The sequence below is a fragment of the Wolffia australiana genome, chromosome 19 (genome assembly GCF_029677425.1).
Source record: "Wolffia australiana isolate 7733 chromosome 19, ASM2967742v1".
Taxonomy (NCBI): Eukaryota; Viridiplantae; Streptophyta; class Magnoliopsida; order Alismatales; family Araceae; genus Wolffia; species Wolffia australiana.
The window spans coordinates 2,017,063-2,043,867 of record NC_135853.1 but is presented as its reverse complement, the minus strand read 5'-3'; the positions used below and the strand labels follow the sequence as shown (position 1 = coordinate 2,043,867).

Below are 26,805 nucleotides of genomic sequence, written 5' to 3'. Positions count from 1 at the left end.
GAGAGAGAGAAAGATGAAGAGAGAAAGAAAGGGAAACTAAGAGAAAGACAGAGAGAAAGAGAGATAAAGAGAGAAACAGATAGAGAAAGAGAGAGAGAGAGAGGTAAAGAGAGAAAGAGATAATGAGGTAGAAAGAGAGAATGAGAGAAAGAGAGAGAGAGAGATAAGAGATAAAGAAAGGGAAAGATAAAGAAAGAGAGAAACATATATAGAGAGAGAAAGAAATAGAGATAGAGAGAGAAAGAAAGAGAGGTAGAGAAAGAGAAAGAGAGAGAAAAAAGAGAGACAGAGATAGAGAGATAAAGCAATAGGGAAGGGAGAGAGAGACTAGGGAGAGGCAGACACAGAGATAGAGAGGTAAAGCAAGAGGGAAGGGAGAGAGAGACGAGGGAGAGGCAGAGACAGAGAGAGAAGATGAGAGAGGGAAGGTGAAGAGAGATACAGAGAGAAGGGGAGGGAGAGAGTGAGAGGGGGAAGGTAGAGAGTAGGGATCGGGGATTCGGACAGATCATTTGAATGTTTGATCGGATCGGGATTCGAATGATCGAATCCGAACACTGATCTCTCCAGTTCAGATCTGATCTGAACACGATCTGCGCATCGGGTTCGGATCAGATATTCGAATTTGATCCGATTCGAACATGTTCGAATTGGATTGAATCGAATGTTCGAATCCAATTTCGGTGTTCAGTTCAGCTCATGCAGTACTGGGTTAGCCAGTGGCGGCCAGCCACTGCCACCGGCCGCCGGTCAAATGACCACCAGCGGCGGCCGGCCAGCGACCGGCACTGGCTGCCAGAGAGAAAGTGGCTGGCGGTTGCTGGCGCCGCTGGCAGTTTCTGGCGGCTGCTGGCCATTTGTCCGAATTTGTTCGAACTTGTTCGAACAAGTTCAAACAAATGGACGACTGAACACAAACAAACCAAATTGTTCGTTCAAATCTTTCGAACAAACACAAACGAAGGGTCTGTTCGATCGAAAGATTCGAACAGATCTGTTTGAATCGGCATTTGTTCGTTCGATTCTTTCGATCAAGATTAGAACGGTCCGATCCGATCCCCAATGCCTAGTAGAGAGAGACTGAGAGGGAGAGACATAAAGAGAGAAAGAAAGAAATAAAGAGAGCGAGGAAGAGAGAGGGAAGATAGAAAGGAAAAAATAAAGAGGGGAGAGAAAAAGAGAAAGAAAGCGGGAGAAAGAGAGCGAGGAGAGAGAAAGAAAGAGGGAGAAAGAGAGTGGGAAGAGAGAAAGAAAGAAAGAGGGAGAAAGAGAGTGGGAAGAGAGAAAGAAAGAAAGAGGGAGAAAGTGAGAAAGAGAGTGAGGAGAGAGAAAGAAAGAAAGAGGGAGAAAGAGAGTGGGAAGAGAGAAAGAAAGAAAGAGGGAGAAACCGAGAAAGAGAGTGAGGAGAGAGAAAGAAAGAAAGAGGGAGAAAGAGAGTGGGGAGAGAGAAAGAAAGAAAAAGAGAGAAAAGGGACTAGGGTTGGGAAATTTTTTTGTTTGTTTGCGAACATGCGAACGAACGAATACGGACACGAACACAAATGTAAAAAAATTGTCAGGAACATGTTCGCGAACATATGAACCGTTCGCGAACATGTAAGCTTCCCAATGCAGCCCGCCAGGTTTTCCTACCCCCCCACTCTCCGCCCTCCTGAAATATCGATTTGCCGATTGATAACGATCACTCTTCCTCTGTTGGATCGACGGATCTTCCTGCTGCACCCAATTTTGTGATTTAATCCATCTTGAAAAATCGGCCGTCCCCCACCCCCCCTGAAATATCGATTTGCGGATTGACCGTGATCACTCTTCCTCGGTTGGATCGACGGATCTTCCTGCTGCACCCAATTTTGCAATTTAATCCTTTTGAAAAAATCGGCCATCCCCCCTCCTCCCCCTACTGAAATATCGATTTCCTGATTGATCAGGATCGCTCTTCCTCTATTGGATCGACGGATCTTCCTGCTGCACCCAATTTTGCAATTTAATCCGTCTTGAAAAATCTATTTCTCGATGTATCGCGATCAATGATCCTATGTTTGATCGATGGAGCTTTAAATTAATGTTCCTGCTCCAAACCCTAAATTTGTGATTTAATCTGTCAAGAGATATCGATTTGTCAATAGATTACGATCTCTCTTCCTCATTTGGATCGATGGATCTTTGAATTTTTGTTCTCGTTCCAGACCCTAAATGAAAATTTAACTTAAATAGCTCGTTATTTTCATTTATTAAAATTAAAGGTTCCAGATGCACGTCTCATCTGTGTTCGTTCGTGAACGAAAACAAATGAACCGAACACGAACACGAACACAGTTTTTGATATTTTCGTTCTTTGTTGAACAGTGTTTTTGATAGTTTGTTCAACGGCGAAACAGGAACTTCCCAACCCTAGGAGAGACACAGAGAGAGAAGCGGGGGGGGGGAGAGAGAGGGAAGGTAGAGAGAGACCCAAAGGGAGAAACAGGGAGAGAGAAAAGAGGGGGAGAGAGAAATAAAGAGAGAAAGAGGAGAGAGAAATGAAGAGAGAGAGAGAAAGAGAGACAAAATAGGGATAGAGAAATCAAGAGAGAGAAAAAGAGATGGGAGGAGAGAAATACAGAGATAAGAGAGAGAGAAATAGAGAGAAAAGGGAGAGAAAAGAGAGGGGAGAGAGAAGTGAAGAGGGAGAAAAGGGAGAGAGAAGTGAAGAGGGAGAAAAGGGAGAGAGAAGTGAAGAGAGAGAAAAGAAAGGGGAGAGAGAAGTGAAGAGGGAGAAAAGGGAGAGAGAAGTGAAGAGGGAGAAAAGAAAGGGGAGAGAGAAGTGAAGAGGGAGAAAAGGGAGAGAGAGAAAGAAAGAGAGAGAAAAGAGAGGGGAGAGAGAAATAAAGAGGGAGAAAAGGGAAAGAGAAGTAAAGAGGGAGAAAAGGGAGAGAGAAAGAAAGAGAGAGAAAAGGGAGAGAGAGAGAGAAAAGAGAGGGGAGAGAGAAATAAAGAGGGAGAAAGAAAGAAAGAGAAAAGGGAGAGAGAGAGAGAAAAAAGAGAGGGAGAAAGAAAGAGAGAGAGAGAGAGAGAGAAAAGAGATGGGAGAGAGAAATAAAGAGGGAGAAAGAAAGAGAGAGAAAAGGGAGAGAGAAAGGAAGAGAGAAAAGGGAGAGAGAGAGAGAGAAAAGAGAGGGGAGAGAGAAATAAAGATGGAGAAATAAAGAGAGAGAAAAAGGAGAGAGAAATTAAGAGAGAGAAAGGAAGAGAGAAAGGGAGAGAGAAATAAAGAGGGAGAAAAGGGAGAGAGAAATGAAGAGAGAAAGAGAAAAAAGGGAGAGAGAAATGAAGAGAGAGAGAGAGGAAGAGAGAGAAAGAAAGAGAGAAAAGGGAGAGAGAGAGAGAGAGAGAGAAAAGGGAGAGAGAAATGAAGAGAGAGAGAGAAAGAGAGAGAAAAGGGAGAGAGAAATGAAGAGAGAGAGAGAGAGAGAAAGAGAGAGAAAAGGGAGAGAGAAATGAAGAGAGAGAGAGAGAGAAAGAAAGAGAGAAAAGGGAGAGAGAAATGAAGAGAGAGAGAGAGAAAGAGAGAGAAAAGGGAGAGAGAAATGAAGAGAGAGAGAGAGAGAGAAAGAGAAAAAAGGGAGAGAGAAATGAAGAGAGAGAGAGAGAGAAAGAAAGAGAGAAAGAAAGAGAGGGAAAAGGGAGAGAGAAACGAAGAGAGAGCAAGAAAGTGAGAGAAAAGGGAGAGAGAAATGAAGAGAGAGAGAGAGAGAGGGAGAAAGAAAGAGAGAAAAGGGAGAGAGAAATGAAGAGAGAGAGAGAGAGAGAAAGAAAGAGAGAAAAGGGGGAGAGAGAGAGAAAGGGAGAGAAATGTACAGAGAGAAAAGGGAGAGAAATGTAGAGAGAGAAAGAAAGAGAGAGAAAAGGGAGAGAGAAATGAAGAGAGAGAAAAGGGAGAGAGAAATGAAGAGAGATAAAGAATGAGAGAGATAAGGGAGAGAGAAATGAAGAGAGATAAAGAAAGAGCGAGAAAAGGGAGAGAAAAACGAAGAGAGAGAAAGAAAGTGAGAAAAGGGAGAGAGAGAGAAAGAGAAAGAAAGGGAGAGAGCAATGAAGAGAGAGAGAGAGAAAGAGAGAAAAGGGAGAGAGAGAGAGAGAGAGAGAAAGAGAAAGAGAAAGAAAGGGAGAGAGAAATGAAGAGAGAGAGAGAGAGAGAGAGAGAGAGAGAAATGAAGAGAGAGAGAGAGAGAAAGAAAGTGAGAAAAGGGGGAGAGAGAGAAAGAGACAGAAAGGGAGAGAGAAATGAAATGAGATAAAGAAAGAGAGAAAAGGGCGAGAGAAATGAAGAGCAAGAGAAAGAAAGAGAGAAAAGGGCGAGAGAAATGAAGAGCAAGAGAAAGAAAGAGAGAAAAGGGCGAGAGAAATGAAGAGCAAGAGAAAGAAAGAGAGAAAAGGGAGAGAGAAAGAGATAGAGAGAGAAAGAGAGTAGGGAGAGAGAAAGAAAGAAACAGAGGGGAGACCGAAAGAACGAGAGAAAGAGAGGGCAGAGAGAAAGAAAGAGAGAAGGAAAGAAAGATGGTAGAGAGAAAGAGAGAGGGTAGAGAGAAAGAGAGAGGGTAGAGAGAAAGAGAGAGGGGAGAGAGAGAGAGAGAGAGAAAGAGGGGAGGGAGGGAGAGAGAGGGAGGGAGGGAGGGAGGGAGGGAGGGAGGGAGGGAGGGAGAGAGAGAGAGAGAGAGAGAGAGAGAGAGAGAGAGAGAGAGAGAGAGAGAGAGTATCGATCTGACAAGAAAAACAAAGAATAGGGGGGGGGGGGGGAGGGAGGTCGGGCTATAAAAAGCAGGAAGAGAGAGGGGAACGGACGGCGCAGATAAAAGAGAGGGAGGAGCGAAGTCCTCATCGCAGACGTCTCATACTTGCCCCCTTCTCCAGCGTCGGATCTGCTCCTCCCCCCTCCGCAACGAAACGATCTCGTCAATTCCTTGCCTCTCCCACCGGCGCGCGCCAAATATACAAACCGGTTCCTTTCTCGCGGCCAACTTTGCCTTTCCCTCTCCAGGTAACCCGGCTCTCGATATTGGCTTCCCAGATCTAGGTTTTGCCGGGCCTCCTACTGTTGCGCGATTTGTGACCCACCTATCGTCTTGTTTCTTCAGCTCCTTCTTCTTCTTCTCATGGGTTCGTCTTCTTCTTCTTCTTCTTCTTCTTCTTCTGATGATGATGATGATGATGATGATGATGATGATGATGATGATGAGATGATGATGGGTTCTTCTCCTTCTTCTGATGGGTTCTTCTTCTTCCTCTTCCTCTTCTTGTTCTGATGCTGATGGGTTCTTCTTCTTCTTCTGATGGGTTCTTCTCTGCCTTTTTCTAATGGGTTCTTCTTCTTCTTCTTCTGATGGGTTCTTCTCTGCCTTCTTCTAATGGGTCCTTCTTCTTCTTCTGATGGGTTCTTCTCTGCCTTCTTCTAGTGGGTTATTCTTCTTCTTCTGATGGGTTATTCTCTGCCTTCTTCTAGTGGGTTATTCTTCTTCTGATGGGTTATTCTCTGCCTTCTTCTAGTGGGTTATTCTTCTTCTGATGGGTTCTTCTCTGCCTTCTTCTAATGGGTTCTTCTTATTCTTCTTCCTCTTCTTGTTCTGATGTGTTGTTGTTCTTCTTCTGTTGATGGGTTCTTCTATGCCTTCTTGTGATGGGTTCTTCTTCTTCTTCTACCTCGTCTTGTTCTGATGGGTTGCTCTCCTTCTTCTTCTTCCTTTTATTGTTCTGATGGGTTGTTCTCCTTCTTCTGCTGATGGGTTCTTATCTGCCTTCTTCTGATGGGTTATTCTTCATCTTCTGTCGACGGGTTCTTATCCTTCTTCTTCTGATGGGCTCATCTCTCTCTTCCTATGATGGATTCTTCTCCTTCTTCTTCTGATGTGTTCTTCTCCTTGTTCTTTTGATGTGCTCTTCTCCTTCTTTTATTGATGGGTTCTTCTCCTTCTCCTTTTGATGGGTTCTTCTCTTTTTTCTTCTCATGGGATCTTCTTCTTCTTTTTTAGATGGGCTCTTCTCTTTCTCCTTTTGATGGGTTCTTCTCCTTTTTCTTCCAACGGGTTCTTATTATTGTTGTTCTTTTTCTTCTTCTTTTTCTGGTTGTTCTTCTCCCACTGGATTGGTGTCATGGGTCCAGGTGTTCTTGAGAAATGGCGGATGCAGGAGCGCCATCGAGCCCCGGGGCTGGAGGCAGCCACGAGAGTGGCGGCGACGGAAGCCCCCGTTCGAACGTTCGAGAGCAGGATCGCTTTCTTCCTATCGCCAACATAAGCAGAATCATGAAGAAGGCGATACCGGCAAACGGAAAGATCGCCAAGGACGCCAAGGAAATCGTGCAGGAATGCGTCTCAGAATTCATCAGCTTCATTACCAGCGAGTAAGTTGCCCTTAAACTTCATTTGCGTGGACTACATCGTTGTTTATTGTTTATCGTTCGAATCGATTCAGGGCGAGCGACAAGTGTCAAAGGGAGAAACGTAAGACGATCAACGGCGATGATCTGCTTTGGGCCATGGCCACGTTGGGGTTTGAAGATTACATTGATCCCCTTAAGAACTACCTTCAGAAATACAGAGAGGTGAAAATTCTGTTTTTCAATTTAGTTTTTTTTTCATTTTTATCTGCACGATCATCTGAATGATTTGTCTTCTTTTCTACTCTGGACTTGCTGGATTCATCTGACTTTCTTCTATCTAGATGGAGGTAATAATCCGATAATTCATTTTTAAAACTTCCTTTTTTGTCTCCAAGTTTTTTCCTTTATTAATTGTTATTTTCAATAGGGTGATGCGAAAGGATCATCCAGGAAAGATGGGGTATCCCAAGTTGGAAATCAATCTACTCCAAACGTTCAGGTTGGGTGGGGATAATCTTGCAAAAGCTCACTGTCCCATTGTAGCTGTTTACCGGGGTCGAATTTGTTGTATTGGGAAGATCTTTCGGTATTTCTATCCAATTTTCGATTTTTTTTTTCTTGTTCTGTGTGAGGAGGTTAAAGTTTTTGATTGATTGAGGTTTGCGTATGAGACCTGCAAGAGTGGTTCTCGCTTGAGAAAATGAATTTAATGGTTGATAGAAGCGCGAACCAAGAGAAGGTAATAATCACTCTGCGTTGTGGTTTATCGGTTACCCTTATTATGACAGGTTATTTCTGAACTACCCAGCGGAACTTCTCTTCTTTAACTTTTTTCATCCGGTATCATTTAAAAGTTATCTGATTTGCAGTCATAGCCTTCAAATAGGAGTCATATTTTGTCATTTACTTCAAATAAGAGTCTTTTTTTTTAATTCGTCATCATCAAATTCTAGTGGTACGCAGTGATCTGATCTTCAAAGTTATGTAGATATTATTAATTTGTTGTTAAACATGTAACAATTTGTCACAATCCATTCCCTCTAGTCTTTGCATTTCCCCTAAAGATGTAGCCCTCTTTGTTGGAGGGCAGGACATGAAGTTGGAATTCAGTATTTCCCTTTGGTAACTACTATCAAACACGACCACCCCTCGGTCGCCCTTGTCCACTTCGGCATCGTCCATCCATTCAAGGCCTCCTTCCTTCACAATACATTACTAGACGGGAACGTATCACAATTGGTAATGTTTTCTGTTTATAAATTCATATAGGTGTTATCATCTAATTTGTGGACCGTCCTTTTTGACTTGTTTTGAATGTGGACCCTTTAGATGGGTTAAAAACTATGTTTGGGAACAGAGAACCGTTCTTTCCGGTACACCTTGGACACAATTTTCTTCTCAGCCTATGTCCTGACTCCTGGGACAGGACTAGAACTTTTCATCTGCTATCTGGAAATATTTTTCAAATACTAAAACTCCACAACGTTCCCATTTCTTGTAATAAAAAACATGTTCCTAAAGAACTGTAAGAAATGTTGCTAATCAATGTTATTTTTTGACTTTTTTCATTATTGGCATCTCTTTCAGAGCCTTATCATCAAAATTACTTTATTCTATGAGGTTCTGCAAGAATTTAACTGACTTGTTTCTTCTTCATCCGGATCTTCACTGACTTTGCAATTAAAAGTAGAACCTTATCCATCAATTTTTATTGTTGTTGATCTTTCTGTTTTTGTTATCAATACCACCCACTTATTTTACAATTTATCAAGGAGTTAAGAAATCTGTCCTATCATATGCGTCTCATCCCACATGTTTAAACTTCTTTTTCAAATTATAATGTGCATAAGGAATGGAGTTTGGGTACATGACTGATCAGACATTCAAACAAGCTCTTCAGCAAATCGCTCTACTCAAGGTTGCCTCAAACTGGCCAACCAGAGTCAATTAGTGAAGCCTATGACTTATTATTAATTTTTATGTGAAACTAAACTTTATTTTTACGGGCTTCTTCTCCTCCGCCTTAAATTATGCAAACGATGATCTTCTAGCGCATTACTTCATTGTTCCCAAGCTTAAGTCGTTCAAGTGGCATCTGATTCAATTTTGTGTGGTGATGAAATCTTTTGGAACCCAACAACTCAATACAATCTTCAATGACTTGCATCTCTGTCCATCTACATCTATACATTATGTTTTCTTACAGGTTTGTACCCTTAGTGTTGTGCAAAAACTAACCCTTGAAATTTTATTTTCGATGATGTTTGAATTTTCCTCTCTTTCTGATACATGCTTTTTGTGGCTTTATTGTTCTCAAACTGAGAATACATCGTCATAAAGTCGTCTCGATTAAATGTTTCTTCAAAAAGAGAAACTGTATCTGGTGTCATGATTTTCCCCTGTGAATTCTTTCGTGAAGAGATTCTCTTGTCAATATTTTGTGCTCCAAGAAGCTATATTCTTTCATAATGTATATTCTTTAAGCTGGCAAGATGGCCAGAGATTAAAATTTTCCTGTCCTCTAATAAGGTGAATTTCTATCCTTCTGAGGATCCAGAAATTCATAGGCTGCTTTTCTCCAGATTTTTGGGTTTTATGAATTTCTATTTATACCCTACAGTGACCATTCAAGTATTAATTAGAATTGGTATTATTTCTATTCTGGGACTTGAACGTTCATATTCTTGGAAGTATTTTAAAAATTATTCTTCGAAGGGGGAAATCCGTTTGTACATCTGCCTAGGTAAAGATTAATCCTTTAATGTTCGCTACTAGGTAAAATGTCGAGCATCATTTGAGTGCATTAAAATCCCAATAATTTATCAACCCTGACCAGCAATTCTACAAACAAATGTTTTTCTGTTATTTCACTAATTTGGCTACCTACGCTTTAACAAAAAGTTATCATGACATTTAGGGGGGGAATAGTTACACCCTAGTGAGATGAAAAAAAGTGATCTTTCAATGCAAATCTTCCACGATTTGAAAATCTCTGTTATATTGATACGTCAAATTTGACAATTGATAAAACCGAAGATAAATAATTGAAGCCAAGTCTCACTTAATGAGTCATTTTTTAAAGAACTTGTAGTTCCAAATTGAGAATCTGGTAGAACCCTCTAGTTTTGATCGAGTTTAATTGATTTTGGAGGATTTAGGGAAGACAAAAAAACAATATACAGTGGTTCAATGCCAGATCATGACACACCATGTTAAGGATGAGATATGAGATGGATCTTTTGTTCCTCGGGCAAAAGCTTTAGTTTGATGGTCATACTCAGATAAATCCAATTTCATTGATCTGATATCCTATGTAACATCCGCATGATGAAATTTTGAAGCATAATGGAGAAGCAAGCTATTTATTTTTCCTAATGCTTTGATAGTTTTATCATTAGTACATCCTAAAGTTCTGAGCACAACGTTGGAGAACTTGGATCCTGTATCCAAGTCGATATCTATGTTACGTTAAAACCAGTAAGACTAAATGAAGTTGGTAATCAAGCAATTGCTTAGCCAATAGCGTTTAAATTTAGTAAAATGATCAGATGCCTATGTATACCTTAAGGTTATTGAGAGTATGAGAAATAGCTAATCTGGACATTTTAGACAAAAAAGTGAGTTAATTACAGTCTTAGTCTATATTTTCCTTGTGTTCACCCTTCAACTCTAATACTCTTAAGTTCTATGTAGTTATGCTCGGTAATTTATGGACATAAATAAAATAAAATTAACAAAATCATTTGGTGTTTCGCCATTAATTATGATGAGATCATAATAGATTGATCATTGGTCTAAAATTTAATATTCAAAGGATACTTGAGAAGGGCATCAAAGTATCTAGATAAAATAACACTATCTAGTCCCACTCATATGATGAGTATTGACCGAACTTGTAGCCATTGTTTTAGAGACGACAAAGATATATAATGGATGCTCTTTAGAAAAAAGAGTTCATTGGATTGATACAAATAAATCCCTAAATGGTTTCATACCAAACTATCAATCACAAAGACATCATGTGAACGAATGCTACAAAATAATTATCTGATAATATTCTCACTTATCAATACTAACAAATATGAGCACATACAGTTTGATAATCAACCAACCCTTTGTTGTCCTTGAGGCAAAAAGTGGATGAGGGGCTATATGTACACAATAGCCAATTATAATGGTGAAACTATTTGTGGCCAGCAAACCGAATACACATTTCACATCTCTTTAAACATTCATTGATAAATTGTCCAACCGTCCATGTAATCCTTATGATGAAGTTCATCAATGCATGATCTAACTTAGTAAATTATGATGATATCATTATATAGACACCATTAGCATTTAAGTATGTATTCTAATATTCCTATTCAAAGATTACTGGAGAAGGATATAATAGTACTATCTAGTCTCACTCGTATGATAAGTAATATGTAATGGTTGAAAGTTTTTAAGAGTTCATAGACGTGGAGAGAGGGTAAATATCCCAATTACACATAGGCCTCACTCGCCCATGTCCATGACAGAAAGCAAAAAGATGCAATATGGGTAAGTCATTGAGGATTCCTTGTGTGCCAACAATTGGCTCCTGGCTGTCATGAGTGGGTGATTCATGGAGTGAGTGTTGTCGTCCAGTATCATCATGGAGCTCAGAAAAGTAGACACCGTCTAGGCGGACGTTTGCATTGTCTTGGCCAGATAATATGCCACTCACAAGGCTTGGCAGGTGCAAGGGTCTGGCGGTGGGGCGGCGCGCAGGCTGAGCCTCTCAATGCAAGAGCTGCTGCAGCGTCTCAAGGAAGATCTTTCCAAGCAAGAGGGAAGGAGTGCGAGAACATATCGCATGGTTGGCGAGTGCATATGTCGTCTGGTTCCCCTATTGTAGCTGGTGGCGAAAGTTGGAAAGATGCGCCTGACACAATGTGATGTCTTGCCATACACATTCTAAATGCCACTAAGTGCATGAACCTACACATAGCATGATGATTAATACATGCGAGACAAATTCTATGATGATACCGTCAAGGTTCCGCTCCTCACAGAGGAACGCGCCATCATGTTTCACCATAGCCTCAGTTGGTGTATTAGTTTGGTCACCACAGAAATGAGAAAAAGCAAAAATGATACTCCAAGTGGGGTTTTGGAGTATATAACCCCACCAGGGGGCCCAAGTTCCCTTTAGCCGCAACATCCACATTGAGCTTGAGAAGAGCCCATTGGGGGTGGGTGCCAATGGAGAATTTGTAATCGGGTGGTGATGCGGGTTAAAAGGAATTGGGATGCCCTAGGTTCAGAAGACCTCGCATGTAGATAATGAATGTCATGCCATAGGCAAGACTAGGAAATGGGTTCGCTATATCCATTGCTGGACACATTACATAACATCTGGTGCACCCATGGTGGACCCTACAAAACAATAGAAAATTTACCATTTCCATATCTCCCATAGTAAGCACACTATGGTGATGGGGAAAGGCTTAGAGTGTATTGAAATCCCCAAACTTGCATAGGGATGCTCTCTCGGAAGTCGTCCCAAGAGGTATGACAAGATAAGTTCACGTCAAGCATGAGTATCCATATAGGACGATTAGAGGAGGATGTCATCTCATTGGCCATAGTCGCTAGTAAGGAGTCAAAGCAGAAGTCCATGTTTCTCTGATATGAGTCTCATGTATCCCATTAGCATCTTAGCAACAGTCAACTAGGATCGATGGCGTGTAAAGCTAGGAGGTAGGGCTAAGGGGTGTCGCAAGCCAAGAATTTAACCGTGCAAAAATTGTGTTATGGCAAACATGCCAACGAGTCACCACAAATATCTAAAGCCAGTGATGTTGCCAAGTAGGCCATTGTTTAGTTCCTTTGATATCAAACTCACGGTGAGCCCACTCATCATACTTGGCCAATATAGAGAGCTCCAATGGAGAGGCCACACGAGCTTCTTCTGAAGCATGTCTTAAACATCTTGGGGATGCCAGATCCCTAGAGTCCCTCAACCACCAGTGAACATGCTTTTTGCCAAGAAACCCACTGATGATGATGTGCTCCCTCGAGCTAACCTGACCACATGAATTGTGTACAACGACACTCTAGGGATCAAAACATAGTGAGAGATATAGAGTCAATCTCCTCTCCTACCATGGGCAGATGATTCATATTGACCATTTAATCACCTTTATATATTTCTTGTTATGTTGATTTTAAACTCATACATCTTATTCAAAGCACGGCCATCCATACGCAATATTTTCTTGGTGTTTTAGGTTTTGACAAACAATTAATACACACGATATAAATGAATCTAATTGACATTTAAGGTGTAATACAATTTAAGGATTCATATGTGCCACTTTAGTGAACTCTATTTCTAAAGAGCACCAATTATTTGTCTTATGTCTCCACACTGTTGGCCACATGATCTACATTATCATATAAATATGATAAGGTAATGTTATTCTATCTGGATATCTCAATGTTTGTCTTGAGTATCTGACAGGACTAAAATTTGAGGTCGTTAAACACAAATTTATGAGTCAAAGAAATTAAAACACGACTCAAATAAATGAATGAATAAAACGCGATATAATGATGAGTCGAGGTCGAATCCACGGGAAAATAGGTGTTTTCAGATAAGATATTCATGTACGAGTGATAATTCTAGAGAATTTAAGAAATATTTTGGAGAAAAATGGGAAATAAATGGCAAAAACACAATGAGAAACACGATATCTATTCAACGGATCCAAAATTGTCAGAATCGGCTCCGGATTGGGTGAGAAATTGCAAATATAGAAAGGATTTCACCGGTTTTGTGATTTTCCAAACTAAAATTTCAAATTTAAAAAAAATTAAACCTAATTAAGGACGATTTCAATGAAACACGTTGGAACTAACCTTGAACGCACGAATCGGTCGATCAGAACATGTCGGATCGAGTTGTTCCTCACCGCGAAGTCCCTGATTAAAGCTCTGGCATTTCGTCAAGCACGTGGCGTCCGGTGCTCTCCCGTTGCTTTCCCGCAGTCGATCTCACCGTTGACGTGTACTCGTGGCTCCTCGGCAGTGGATCTCACTGTCAGGCCCGCAATCGATGATCGGGACCTCTCTTCCCCTCCAAAATCAACCAGAAAAACCCTAGAGAAAGATTTTTTTTTCAAAAGAAAGAAAGATCGATGGTTCTGTTTGTTTGCCCTTGTTAAGGGTGATCATGGCCTCTCCTCGCCGTCCGATCACCCTTAAGTGGGGGGCGATCGGCCAGGATTAGGCGACGTCACCCCCAAACAAAAAGGGGAAAGAGAGGAGAGAGAAATTGAGGAGAGAGAAAAATTAGGGTAGGAGAGAGGAGAAAGAGCCACCGCCGCTGCCACAGACGCCCGCCGCCGCCGCCTGCCGACGCCTGCTGCCGTCGCAACCTGCCAAGGCCCGCCACCGCCGCCTGCACATGCCCGCCGCTGCCGCTTGCTGTTGCCCTCCGCTGACGCCTGCCGTCACGGCCACGAACACCGTCACTTCACGCGGTCGCCACCTCCTTGTCGTGTGATTGCTGCCGCCGCGTCGCGAGGCGATGAGGCTTTGCGACTGCCATAGCTGCCGTCTCTGCTGACACTTGGAGCATTGCCGCCTCCTCTGCCGTCGCCGCTGCCGCCTCGGCCCGGGGCTGACCGTGCGGCTCTGCCCGCTAGGATGAGCGTGCCGCTCTGCTTGGTGGGCTAAGGGCGCGGCTTTGCCTGCCGAGTTGAGCGCGCTGCTCTGACCGCGGGGCTGAGCGTGCGGTTCTGCTCGCTGGGCTGAGCATGCGGCTCTACCCATGAGGCTGAGCTTCCGTCATTGGCGCTCCTCTATCAGAGCCGTTCGCAATGGCTTTCGTCGCGTGGTGCCATCTCGAGCAAAGTCATAGGCACACTAGTATTGAAATGGTGTCACGCTCGACATAAAACAACCCAGAGGCATAAAATGAGTTAACCTGCTCCTTGCAATCCTTAAACTCCAAGAAAAATGATTAATCCACAAGGGTTTGACCTTGAGAATGGCCAAACCTGTAAATTGCATCATATTAACGATAAATTCACGAAAATAAGTAAACATGTGATGAACTGGAATGAATGCTAAAAATGATGAAAATGTCGGATAACGTGCATCCAATTCGTACAAATAATGCGTTTATATTGGTTATAAATGGAGTTAATGCATATCATGATAGCACGTTATCAGTATCCAATGAATAAGAATCTTTGGAATAGACACATGAAGAGTAGTGATCATTTTATTATGATCTCATCATAATTAGGTTAGTTATTATATGCATTTAGGGACTTAATTTTAAACATCACAAAAGAACTACAATGACTAAATATTTATTATAATAAACTTAAATAAATCGCAGAAGTATGATTGCCTTGAAGACTACATAATATCCATTAATTGGAGGAAAATATAAGCTCATTCTTCTTCTCCCCCTATGTACATTGATAACAATGTTGGGGATTCAGAGATTATTTCTCCCTTAGGGCTCACATCACCACCTTATGTTTAAGGAGTATCCATCCTAATAAACACACCAAATGTTCATGTCTCCTATATTTATTCTTTCCATATCTATATGTTTATATCTTTCATTCCATGACTAACACTATCTTAGTATGTATCATATCTACATCAATGTGTACCCATCTATTACGATTACACCTCTCTTTTTCAATCCCAATTACATTTCACAATATATTACACAATATATCTTTTGATATTCCTATAAATCTCTCACTATATATTATGTTCCCTACTCATTTGTCTATGTATCTCTTTATCCATATATATTTACATATCTCCATCTATATCTATTTTCCTATCACAAAAAATATGTTCATATATTTCTATGAATTGGTTTTGATAATCTACTAGTACATAGATGCCATAAGATTAATATATTTTCTTGGTACCAATAATAAAACTAAGAAGCTCAGGAACCAAGAAACTGATGGAAAAACATGTGGACGATAAGCCAATCACACATTTCATATCTTGTTCCATGTGTATTAATAGAATATATTTATTACAGTGCACATGTGATGCTTGTAATGAAGTCGATGAATACATGATCAAACTTAGTGAATTATGATGATATCGTAATATAGAGATTGCTAGTCTTTAAGCATATGTTATAAAGATTCATATGCAATAATACTCGATAAGGACATCAATGTATCTAGATAGAGTAACTAATATGATTGGGTATGGCCGATCCCATGACTTTTAGTGTTGAGATACTAATGATAGATAGTGGGTGCTCTTTAGTAGAAAGAGTTCGCAAATTTATCTATTTGGATCCTTGAATGGTATTAAATCAAACTGTCAATCAGGTTGATTCGCGTCATAGTTGTGTAAGTTGTCCTTAGACTCGAGATACCAAAGACGTATTGTGGAGGAATAATTGTACTTTGACATTGATCTAGGAGTCTCTAATTATGGGATTCTGAACAATCTTAATTCAGGTGCATCAAGAATTTCACAAAGACGATTTTGTGGTCAAGACGAGATCTTCCATCTTTAGTATAAGTTGATGCAATGAAGTCTTTGGCCACAATAGCAACCAAGAAGAGTTCTTTGATGATTTCGGAATGCATCAATACTAACTCGGATTACCGATGAGGATTTGGCAGCTGAAAACCCTAAGTCTTCCTAGGAGCATCAAGAGGCTGAAGGACTGTACGTATACAATAACCAATGCCAAATGGGTTCCATGAGTGAGTCGATATACACACCTTTGAATCTTATAGAACATGCGACAGAACTTGGCACCCCACATGTTAGAGATGTAATATGTCAATTGGGTTAAATCGATTCAACATTATGTAATCTATATGATGATATATTTAATTAATTTGGATGGCTGATAAAGGTTATTAAGCTGCTTGAGTCATTAACTAGACTGTTACATGGGCCTAGAGGGTCACATACAAATGGTCTTTTGGACGTCGGAAGATATATTTGAATTCGGGGATTTTTTATGAAAAATTTCAACTTAATATAAATAGGGGAAAACCCTAAACAAAATTCACCCTAGCTAGAATTATTCATGAGCTTTCCCCTTCTTCTCCGTTCTCCCTACAACTCCACTCAATTCTCAGTGCAATCGATACAACGTAACGACGATGGATAGTGAATAGAGCATGTCAAGACGAAGGAAGAGGTTTGACAAGCCAAAGATCACGTGGATATTTTTGGAGGGTGCACACATAAGCAGCTCGACATGACTCGTTCAAGGGTATAATGAATGACAAATGCAATCTGTGCCGAGGTGATTCATCTCATATTTTATTGATGTCATTACAATTTGGTTAAAGTCTTTTGCTGCAAATTGTTTTGAGTTTTTCATCCAAATCAAGGCCACATAACTCAACATAAACAAGTTGGATGAATTTTCCTAATGAAAAGGAAATGATGGTTGAAATAATAACTTAAAGATTAAGGCAATATGGAGGATGTCGTGTTGAATGAATAAATTGGAGTATGCCTAACAACCTTCTTAAATGATCTTGAATCACTGTCGTCCATATGGAACAGATACTGAAATTGAAATATTAGATTCTGCATGTCCTAATGAGTATCCCACTACATACCTTGGCGGTACATTCCCTGTCTCTTACGGTTCTCTGCTCTGTGGAACGCCTATGCGCGCGCTTATTATGGTCTGGCCACCTTGAGGGAGAGAGGCGTCATCATTGAGTTTCTTGGGAGAAAGTGTGTCGGCCGATGGATGAGGGGGGTCTAGGGATCAGATGCCTCTCGGACGTCCAAGACATGCTTCAAAAGAAACTTGTTTGGCGTATGCGAACCACTCACTCCCCATTGGGGACTTTTATTCTAGCCAAATATGGCGAATGGGCCCGGCGCGAGTCTGATATTAAAGGCTCCAAGAGGTGGCGGACGTGGCAACGTCACTGGCTCGAGATGATTCATGTGACCTGTTGGCAAATCGGGTGAGGAGATATTAGCGCGTGGTATGATATTTGGCACGCTGACGCGCCACTTGCTTCCCATCCTCAGTTTGTACCACACCACGTGCGCCTCACTGTAGCCCAGTTGCTTAGAAGCAACACACACCACCTCTGGGAGCAGCACGGTCTCCCCTTGGACACCTTCCTCGAGGTCCAGACAACGCCCCTTGACTCTCATTCTGATGATGCTATCTGGACTCTCACACCCCATGGCACCTACACGTGTCGCTCCTCTTGGGAGCATTACCGCGAGAAATTCCCCCCACAGGCCTGGGGTCCGCGCATCTGGCATCCAGCGATTCACACGCGAGTCTCCTTTTTCTTTTGGAGACTCATACACCGAGGCCTCCCGACGGATGATCGCGTGACTCGCATAGGCTATTCCCTTAGTTCATAGTGCCATTGCTGTCCCACCCACCCTCACACGGAGACGGTTGACCACCTCTTCTTCCACAGTGAGACAACAGTGGCATGCTGGCGTCTCATTACCGATCGCCTTCGACCTCTTACCCCGTCTGAGTGTTTTGGCAAGTTTATCCTCTCGCCAACTCGCTCTGTACGGAGCCCCATCCTCCCCATCACCATAGCTTACCTGCTATGGGAGATTTGGAAAGGGCAAAATTTCTCTCGTTTTGCAGGTACACCCATGCGTGCAGCGGACATCATGAGACGAGTTCAGTTGTGGCTTCGGCGGATTCATCCTCTTTTGCCCCCCCGAGTCGGCCGATCAGAGTTCGCGTGTAGGCTCCTCCGCTCCATTGGGATCTCGGTGACCCCCGCTGTGACCCGCATCCAGTATCGAGTTATCCATTGGCGTCCACCATCCATAGGCTACCTCAAACTAAATGTAGATGGTGCGGCGAAAGGGAACCCGGGGCCCGCCGGAGGCGGAGGCATCCTCTGAGATCACACAAGGAGTTTCCTTTTTGCCTTCTCTTCCTTTTATGGTATACAAACTAATACGGTAGCCGAGGCTATGGCGATACGTGACGGTCTCCTCCTCTGTGAGGAACGGAACCTTCATAATATCGTCGTGAAATCGGACTCACAGCTATTAGTTGATATGTTTCGTACAGGCACATGCTCTCAGTGGCGACTACATCGAGTGTGGAGAGACATCACGCAGTGCCGCTCGCGTATCGCGTGCTTTCGTCATCAGCTGAGAGAGGGCAACCAAACAGCTGATGCCCTCGCCAACCATGCGGTACAAGCTTGCACCCCCACTTCACTTTTCTATTCTTGGCAGGAGCTTCCACCCATGGCCCGAGGATGCCATCGGCTCGATCGTCTTGGCCTGCCCTCCCTCCGCACATGCCGCCTCTGCGTGAGGACAGGCCCGCGAGATTGGAGGATTGCCTGGAGCGCTGGCGTACGAGGCATGGACCGCGCCTGCCCCGCCTAGAGCGTCACTGCGCACTACTTCCAGCACACATGACGACGGCAAAGACCCACCCCCACTAGAGCGCCGCCAAGCGCTACAACGACTTCGTGCAGCCGCCCTAGAGAGACGCCGACGTACACTCTTCCCCGAGCGTCCGTGAGGTACCACATATGTATCTTTTCTTTTCCCTAACTATGGGCGTGGACGAGTGGGATCCGCGTGTAATTGGGATATATATACTCGATCCATGCCCACAAACATTGAAAAACACTACACTTTATAAATAAAATCTCCCTGGGTGGCATCCAGGGCACGGCTGGATTGGACTACGGGCACAACCCTAGGGTTGGCCGTACCCGGCACCGTGATTTTTGCTAAAAAAAAAAAAAAAAGAAATATTAGATTCTAGAAGGGTGGCTAAATGGGACAGTTGACTGTATGAGCAATAAGGCACACTCTAGTTAATGGCCCCCTTCATTTGATCTGATTGAAGACCGATTGAACAAGTGACCCAAACTGAGCATTTGCTCATCTAGATACCAATATTGGTATGCATGTTAAGCCATTTAATTAAAGCGGTAAATATGATAGCCCCTTGATTGATACCCGAATATTGGATGGCAATGTCGGACACTGTTTGCTAAAAAAAATGATATCAAATGCAGATATCTACCCCCCTTTGTCATCCACATGATATCATCTGATATCTGTTGTGGATATCAATTATTGCAAATATCCAGGGTCACTCAGCAGTACCCAAGACGGGAAGGGACGGAACGGAACGGTACGTCACCGTTGAAGACGCACAACTGATGACTCGTCATCCGTCCCCGAGAAGAGCAATAGTCTTTTTTGGCGGGAAAGCAGCTCTCACTTCCTTATTTAAACTCCAGCAGACGGTTTCGAATTCAAGAGAAGAATGCAGCGGCAGGCGGTGTCATCAGAATTGGGGGATGTGGAGAAGATCTGGTCGAGTTATTTCCCGGAAGAGATCTTCGTTCGAGAAGATCGTAGATTCAAGCTTGTGTCGGAGCTCGCCGACTTCTTCCTCGGTCGACAATCGCAGCAGCTGCTCTCTCAGGTATGAATGTGTTTCTCCCAGAAATTTCATTTATTTTTGTTCTTCAAAGCGATGTGATCTTTGATTTCGCTGTGGATTGTTCATTTTGGTCAGTGTGTTTCCTTTTGCCTTCATCTGAAATTTCAGAGTTTGTTTGCAGTGGTAGCAGTCCTGTCATCGTTAGTAATTCAGGTTGTTTTCTCTGTTTACCATCGATCTCCTCTTATTATAGTTTGACTTTGATCATGGGATACTTCCTATACAAGAGAAGATAGCTTCGTAATGGCGCGATGCGATGAAAGTACTTCGTCGTTCATTTTTGCTTCTTAATGCGATGGACTTGTTAAATATTTCACGGAAAGATGAGTGTCGTCAAATTATGGCTCTTTTCAATATTTGTTTTAGTGTGAATTTTCCTTGTAGTTTTCCGGGAATCGGAAAATGCCTGCAATCATCCAATAGCCTATCTCTTGTCATTTTAAACATATTTATCGATATCAAGTGAACTGAATTTCCTATTTTGAGCCTACTTAAAATTTAAATGTGTTGATCAGCTGGATTTTGGATTTATGAAGATTAAACTTCCCAGGGACATGGATTCTGACTTCACTATCGTATCTCGTTGTTGGTATATATACATTTCACAAAACTTGCCATCTCTCTCTCTCTCTCCTTCTCTCTCTTTCTCTCTCTTTCTCTCTCTTATGGTTTTCGTCCCACGAAACTCACTGGCAGAATATGATTCATAGCACAAATCGTTTACTTAAACGGATTATTAGTTTTTTTCCTGAATGAAAAATTATCACGAAGATATCATTGTGACAAATGATGCTATCTGTTATGAACTATAGTGACCAGTAAATCTTTCAGGGTTTATATTTGATTATCTTCAAGTTCGAGAGAAATTTTACTCAAAGGAATCAATACACTCCGGGTCAACGACAATTCCATTCATTAGCTTTAGCAGAAACTCCCAACTCGGAAAATCGTAAATTTTTGTTTGCAAGTTATGGAATTGAGACGCTCACAATTACCTGTCGATAGCAAGAAGGAAGAAGACATGAAAAAACTTCCTCTCCGTCATTGGAGTTCAAGAACCCATAAATTATAATTTTTGTATTCGTCAATCTGTAGTAGGTCTATTCTGGATATACCCAGTAATCGAGACCATTGCTTAAGAAACAAATTAAAAAATATAAAGAAAGAAATAACACAGAAAATGGGATAACGCAACTTAAGACTGCAAGTTGTAGCAGAATCGCACAGAGAAATATAATCTGGGAGACGACTTATCTGCAGAAACTGATCTCAGAAGGGGCACTGGCTTTTATATATCCATCTTACAGCCCATAAATGCAAAACCTTTTGGATTACTGTGCTGGAAGCGGCTCGAATGTCAAATTTATACCAGCCAATGATGGATGTTGCATCTTTTTAATGATAAGTGAACGATTTTTGCTTGAATTTGTGAACAAAAAAACTTATTCATCTTTAGAAGGGGTTGTGGTCTCTTCTTTCTCGTTGGAATAGTATTATGTGTTTAGATTCATTTCGGGACATGAAACAATCTGATTTAGTTTCGCTTCTGGGCCAGGTGCAAGATGATAATGGTCTTTTCATTCTACCAATCGACTACCAATACCTAAAGAAAATATGCTTCGTCGATGCATTCTATGCTGCTCTAGAAGTCGCACCAAAAGAAGCTCTCTTGTGTATGGGCGCTGCAGTCCACACGGTGCTTTATTCTTCTTCCTTTTTTTTGTTTTTTTAATCATTTTCTAAATGACTGAATTCTTTTTCTTCAGGCTCAAATATTGAAGAGGAAGGAAGACCAGATTGAACACATTGTAAAGATCAACATTCGTTTATTCAACCAACCAGAATCCATTATCTCTCTCAAAAATTTAAAAGCTGCATACATAGGTGGCTCAGTTTTTATTGACTCAATTACAGAGCATCAGACGATAGACATAATCCAAATCTAACGATGCTTGAACAATAGGCCGGCTTGTTTCAGTGCGTGGAAATGTAGTGAAGGTCAGCTGTGTGAGGCCGCTGGTCGAGCAAATGGATTTCGAGTGTGCGAAGTGTGGAGCTCAAAACACCCGCAACTTTCCTGATGGGAAATTCTCGCCGCCTTCTAACTGTAGCTTTCAGTCCTGCAAAAGCCGGACCTTTATTCCAATCAGATCTTCTGCCAAACTTCTTGATTTTCAAAAAATTAGGCATGTTTTCTCTCTTTCACTTCTTCTGTTGTCTTAATATTCATTTCCATGCTGACATTTTCTTATGGATATCTTCATTCAGAGTGCAAGAAATATCAAAGTCTGGAAGTCACGAAGAAGGCCGTGTTCCTCGTACTGTTGAATGCGAGCTGACTGAGGACCTCGTCGATTCATGCATACCTGGCGACATTGTGACAGTAATGGGGATTATCAAAGTAATCAATACTTATATGGACGTTGGAGGAGGTATATAACTAAACTTTATTATTATTTTATTCTTCCGTCATAGATTTAAAAGTTAGAAAATTCACTTATTTGCTCTCTCAGGGAAATCAAAGAACAAAAATCAAGGGCTATATTATCTGTACTTGGAAGCAGTTTCAGTGAGAAATTCGAAGTCCCAATCTACTACTGAGGTTCAATCCAGCGAGCGTGATAACATGGAAAGAATGCCGTTTGATTTATGCTCCTTTTCAAACAAGGACCTTGAATTTATTGCCAAGTATTCTGAGGAGCATGGTTCAGATGTCTTCCGTCAATTACTCCATTCATTCTGCCCATCTATTTACGGACATGAACTTGTGAAAGGTAAATTTGAACTTGATTTGCTATCGTTTTTCAAGGCCTATGAATTAAATACATCTCTTAAATTTGTTGACAATACTGGCTTGATACAGCTGGAATAACGCTTGCAGTCTTTGGAGGAGTACAAAAACATTCAACCGATAGAAATAAAGTCCCTGTGCGTGGAGATATTCATGTTCTCATTGTCGGTAAGTATTATTGCCTTTTTTATGTCCAAGAGAGGGCATAACTGCAAATTACTTCCAAGCCTTCTCAAATTCCAATATACCATTTTTCATAGGCGATCCTGGATTGGGCAAAAGTCAACTCCTACAGGCAGCCGCTGCAGTGTCTCCAAGAGGCATTTATGTTTGTGGCAATGCAACAACCAATGCTGGTCTTACTGTTGCTGTCGTGAAGGACCCCATGACTAATGGCTATGCTTTCGAAGCTGGTAATTCTCTTTCAAAGCTGACCCACAATGCTTGCTGTTTCAAATTTATACTTTTTAATTCTATAAAGATTATAACGGATGCGGGTAGAAATTACTCACCGACCGAGTCTAGGGTGTCTCATGCAATCCACATTATATTTCAAGAAAAAGTTGTATGTTTCATTCATTAGAAGGGTATTTTTGTCATTTCGTCCGCATACAGTATCCTTTAAACTGGATGTAGCTCTCCTTGTGGACATGGCCACGTGGTGAAGTTTCAACTGTCCCAAGCCTTGGGGCGGCGATTGGTTCGAAATTCTGACGGAAATTCGAACAAATTTGCCCAAACCGCTCATCACTCAAAATTTCTCCTGCTATTGGCCTAAAGTAAATTTTATGAAATATTCAAAAGGAAACAACCCCTACATTAAGGATCACGAGACCATTAGAAGGCTGAAATGATCAAAACACCTTAACCGTGGTGAGAGATCATATCATCACATACTGTTGGTATGTGGTCCTCAGGTGCCATGGTTCTGGCCGATAATGGGCTATGCTGTATCGACGAATTTGACAAAATGACGGCAGAACATCAGGTATTCACCTATTGAACTTTATAAAATATATAAATGTAGTCTAGTGATTCTATATATATTATTTTCAGGCTCTTCTTGAAGCAATGGAGCAGCAGTGTGTTTCTGTCGCAAAAGCTGGACTTGTCGCCAGTTTGTCTGCACACACCTCTGTTTTAGCTGCCGCGAATCCTGTAGGCGGACATTACAAGTAATCTGCATCTTACAATTTTTTTGGACGATGTAAATAAATTTGAATATCCATTTCGTAGCTCCGTGGTTTTGTTGAAGAGCAACATCCTGCTTAAAGATGAAAAGTAGTGCCCCAACAATCAGTCGTAGCTTTTAGAATAGTTGACTAGTGATTCGATCCTCTACCCTCAAGGGTATCTTGGGCATTTTAGCCATTAGGGGCATCTGAGTCATCTGATGTTTAGCTTAGGCTGCTTCCTTTTCCTATAAATATATGTTGCACTCCCTTGAGGAGGGCAGTCAAGACTTAAGGTAAGATCAGCCTCTTGGCTCACTATCTCGATCCTCCCTGTCTCGGTCCCGTTCCCTTGACTGTCCCGCGATCCCCTATCCCTGTGATTGTCTCCCCTCCAGTCCGATCGCCGATACCTGTTGTTTGGTTCTCTTTTAGTCTCCCAGGATCTCCGTCCCCTCGATCGTCAACCCTTCTCCGCGACATCAGGTGGCTCATCCCTGGTTGATCCCGGCCTCCTCTGTTCTACCCCTCCTATTATTCCCGTTTCTACTCCCCTACCCCGGGAACTTCTACCTTGCCTCGCCCTCTACTACCCTCCCGATACGAACCTAGATTGAGGTTTGTATCAATGAGTGCTTGTATCCAACATGGTATCGGAACCAGGTTGCAGGTTGAAATTCCAAAAACAACACACTGCATGCGTGAGCCATAAATAGGCCAGCTGCAGGTGTTGTGGGGAAATGTTGAAGAACAACATCCTGCTTTAGCTTTTGGCACAGTTGATAAGCGCTTGAATCCTATATGGTATCAGAGCTATAGGTGTTTGGAGCAACATTACCTATTGAAAAACTCTTGTTTTAGGTCCTTTTTTACTGATTTAAATGGTTGAATTAAATCATTATGGAATAATATTTTTTGACTCTATTTGTTTCCGTCTGATTCAGCCGGGCAAAGACAGTCAACGAGAACTTGAAGATGAATGCTGCCCTTCTCTCACGATTTGATCTCATTTTCATTTTGCTTGATAAACCTGACGAAATGCTAGACAAACGAGTCTCGGATCACATCATGGCAGTAAGTCTTATCCATTTACTGACTTGTCTAAACTCTCTCTCTTTTTTCAGATCTAACATTCAAATCATTTTTTTCTTGAAAAAGCATTTAAATCATTTACTTTGGCAGCTCCACGCTGGAAAAGGAGATCACTTCTTGCCTGCCAAGAAACAACGCCTAGGTGGGTGCAACAAAGAGAAATGTACAATTTCCGGAAATTTCAAACTATTCAAATTATTTTGCAGAGCTGCACAAGGACAGGAATCTAAACCTCGGAATTAAAGAAGGTTCTGTTGTCTCGAGGCTGAGGCTTGACCCGGTCAAAGACAAAGACTTCTCTCCTTTACCTGGCCCTCTTCTCAGGAAGTACATTGCTTATGCGAGACAGTTTGTCTTCCCGAGGTACCATGTCCTCGTTTAACATGCTTGATTTTTCATTTTTTATGTGAAGTCTCTCATCTCCTCTCGCTCTCTCTGTGGGTGATGCTAGGATGACCAAGTCAGCTGCTGATATCTTACAAAATTTTTATTTAAAGTTGAGAGATAATGACATGGCAGCCGATGGCACACCAATCACTGCGCGACAGCTTGAAAGTCTTGTAAGGCTAGCACAAGCTCGTGCTCGCCTGGAGCTGAGAGAAGAAATCACTGTTGATGATGCCATGGTACTTACCCGAAGCTATTTATTTTTGCGGGGCGTGAATTTATCTTTAATTTATTTATTACCCTTTTAATTGTGGATTTTTTGGCCTCTCAGGACGTGGTTGAAATCATGAAAGAATCATTGTACGACAAATATGTGGATGAAAATGGAGTCGTTGACTTTGGGAGGAGCGGGGGGATGAGTCAACAGAAGGAGGCAAAGAGATTCTTGAACGCTCTTCATAAGGAGTCTGAAGTCCAACATAAGGACTGCTTCTCCATCTCGGTGAGGAATAATCTCCTTTTTTTTCATTGTCAAACTTTATTAGTGATTACTTATTATGGGATGAATAAAATGTGAAAAATGTATTTCTCTCTGTGCTAGGAGCTGTACAGTTTGGCTGACAGGATCAGCCTACGAGTTCCCGATGTGGACACATTTTTAGAAAATTTGAACACCGTAGGATATTTGCTGAAGAAGGGTCCTAAGACATACCAGGTAAACAATATACATACAAATATATATTCATAACGAGAGAAGAAAAATTAAAAATTATGGTTTGAGTTGAATTCTTAGAAAATCGGTCTTGCTAATAAATAGAAGAATCTCTGGTGATTCAGGTTCTCTCTTCTTCATACTCGCGCAGTCAACCGGCAAGCTGAGTATCAAGTTTGGTGAGCCCTTGTATTATTTTTTTGACTTCATCAGGACTAAATAGTATTTTTTCCAATACATTCTGTGAAAAGGATCCTGAATACTTCACAAAAGCTCAAAATAATATAGTATTGGAATTCGATGATTTCAGATTCATAAAATTCGGAGTACAAGGGGTTTTCGCAGAACATTTTTTCTTTATCTTTTTGACCCATGTGAAAATAGGCATGTCTATCTCCAGTTTATCAATAAGTCAAGCATCCATATTTAGAGGAAAATACAATATTCTTCTTCTGTTCTTTAACATAACGCACTAGCGCTCTCTTTCCAATCTCATGCCAATGTTAATGATTTACCTTTCAATAGCTTGATATTGATGGATAATCCATCATACTTTGGCCTGGTTAAAAATCCCTCTTTTTAAGGTGAGTAAAATATTGGTGCATGTCATGCTATCTAATCACTTGCACAGGTCCATTGTTTCCTTCAGGGCTATCTAAACAGTGCTCTAAGTTCAATTTGTTTGTCTGAACGATGTATGTTACATGTTGGGAAAAGCTAGAGTTGCATGTAAGTTACATGTTACCATTTTTGTTTTGTCACTGGTTTTGACTTGTACAACATAGGATTGAAATTTCCTTTCAAAGTAAAACCACAAGGTACAAATTT

General features: G+C 41.6%; 2 protein-coding genes across 3 annotated transcripts; both read left to right on the top strand.

The window, feature by feature from the left end:
- The first annotated feature begins 4,797 nt into the window (after positions 1-4,797).
- LOC144715747 (nuclear transcription factor Y subunit B-8-like) lies at positions 4,798-6,974 on the top strand. 2 transcript variants are annotated; one of them, XM_078590720.1, is made up of 3 exons: positions 4,798-5,136; positions 6,137-6,376; positions 6,448-6,974. In XM_078590720.1, the coding sequence occupies exons 2-3, from the start codon at positions 6,150-6,152 to the stop codon at positions 6,638-6,640; spliced, it is 420 nt and encodes a 139-aa protein (XP_078446846.1). In that variant the 5' UTR covers positions 4,798-5,136; positions 6,137-6,149; the 3' UTR covers positions 6,641-6,974. The 2 variants fall into 2 exon arrangements, with proteins under 2 accessions (XP_078446846.1, XP_078446845.1); XM_078590719.1 differs by having other exon boundaries at positions 4,800-5,017.
- Positions 6,975-19,611: 12,637 nt separating this feature from the next.
- MCM8 (minichromosome maintenance 8) lies at positions 19,612-26,281 on the top strand. The gene is made up of 17 exons (XM_078590607.1): positions 19,612-19,805; positions 21,379-21,519; positions 21,590-21,707; positions 21,787-22,009; positions 22,092-22,255; positions 22,337-22,597; positions 22,687-22,782; positions 22,875-23,027; positions 23,532-23,602; positions 23,671-23,789; positions 24,731-24,860; positions 24,945-25,020; positions 25,085-25,241; positions 25,330-25,504; positions 25,597-25,767; positions 25,867-25,980; positions 26,103-26,281. The coding sequence occupies exons 1-17, from the start codon at positions 19,644-19,646 to the stop codon at positions 26,142-26,144; spliced, it is 2,373 nt and encodes a 790-aa protein (XP_078446733.1). The 5' UTR covers positions 19,612-19,643; the 3' UTR covers positions 26,145-26,281.
- The last annotated feature ends 524 nt before the right edge of the window (positions 26,282-26,805 follow it).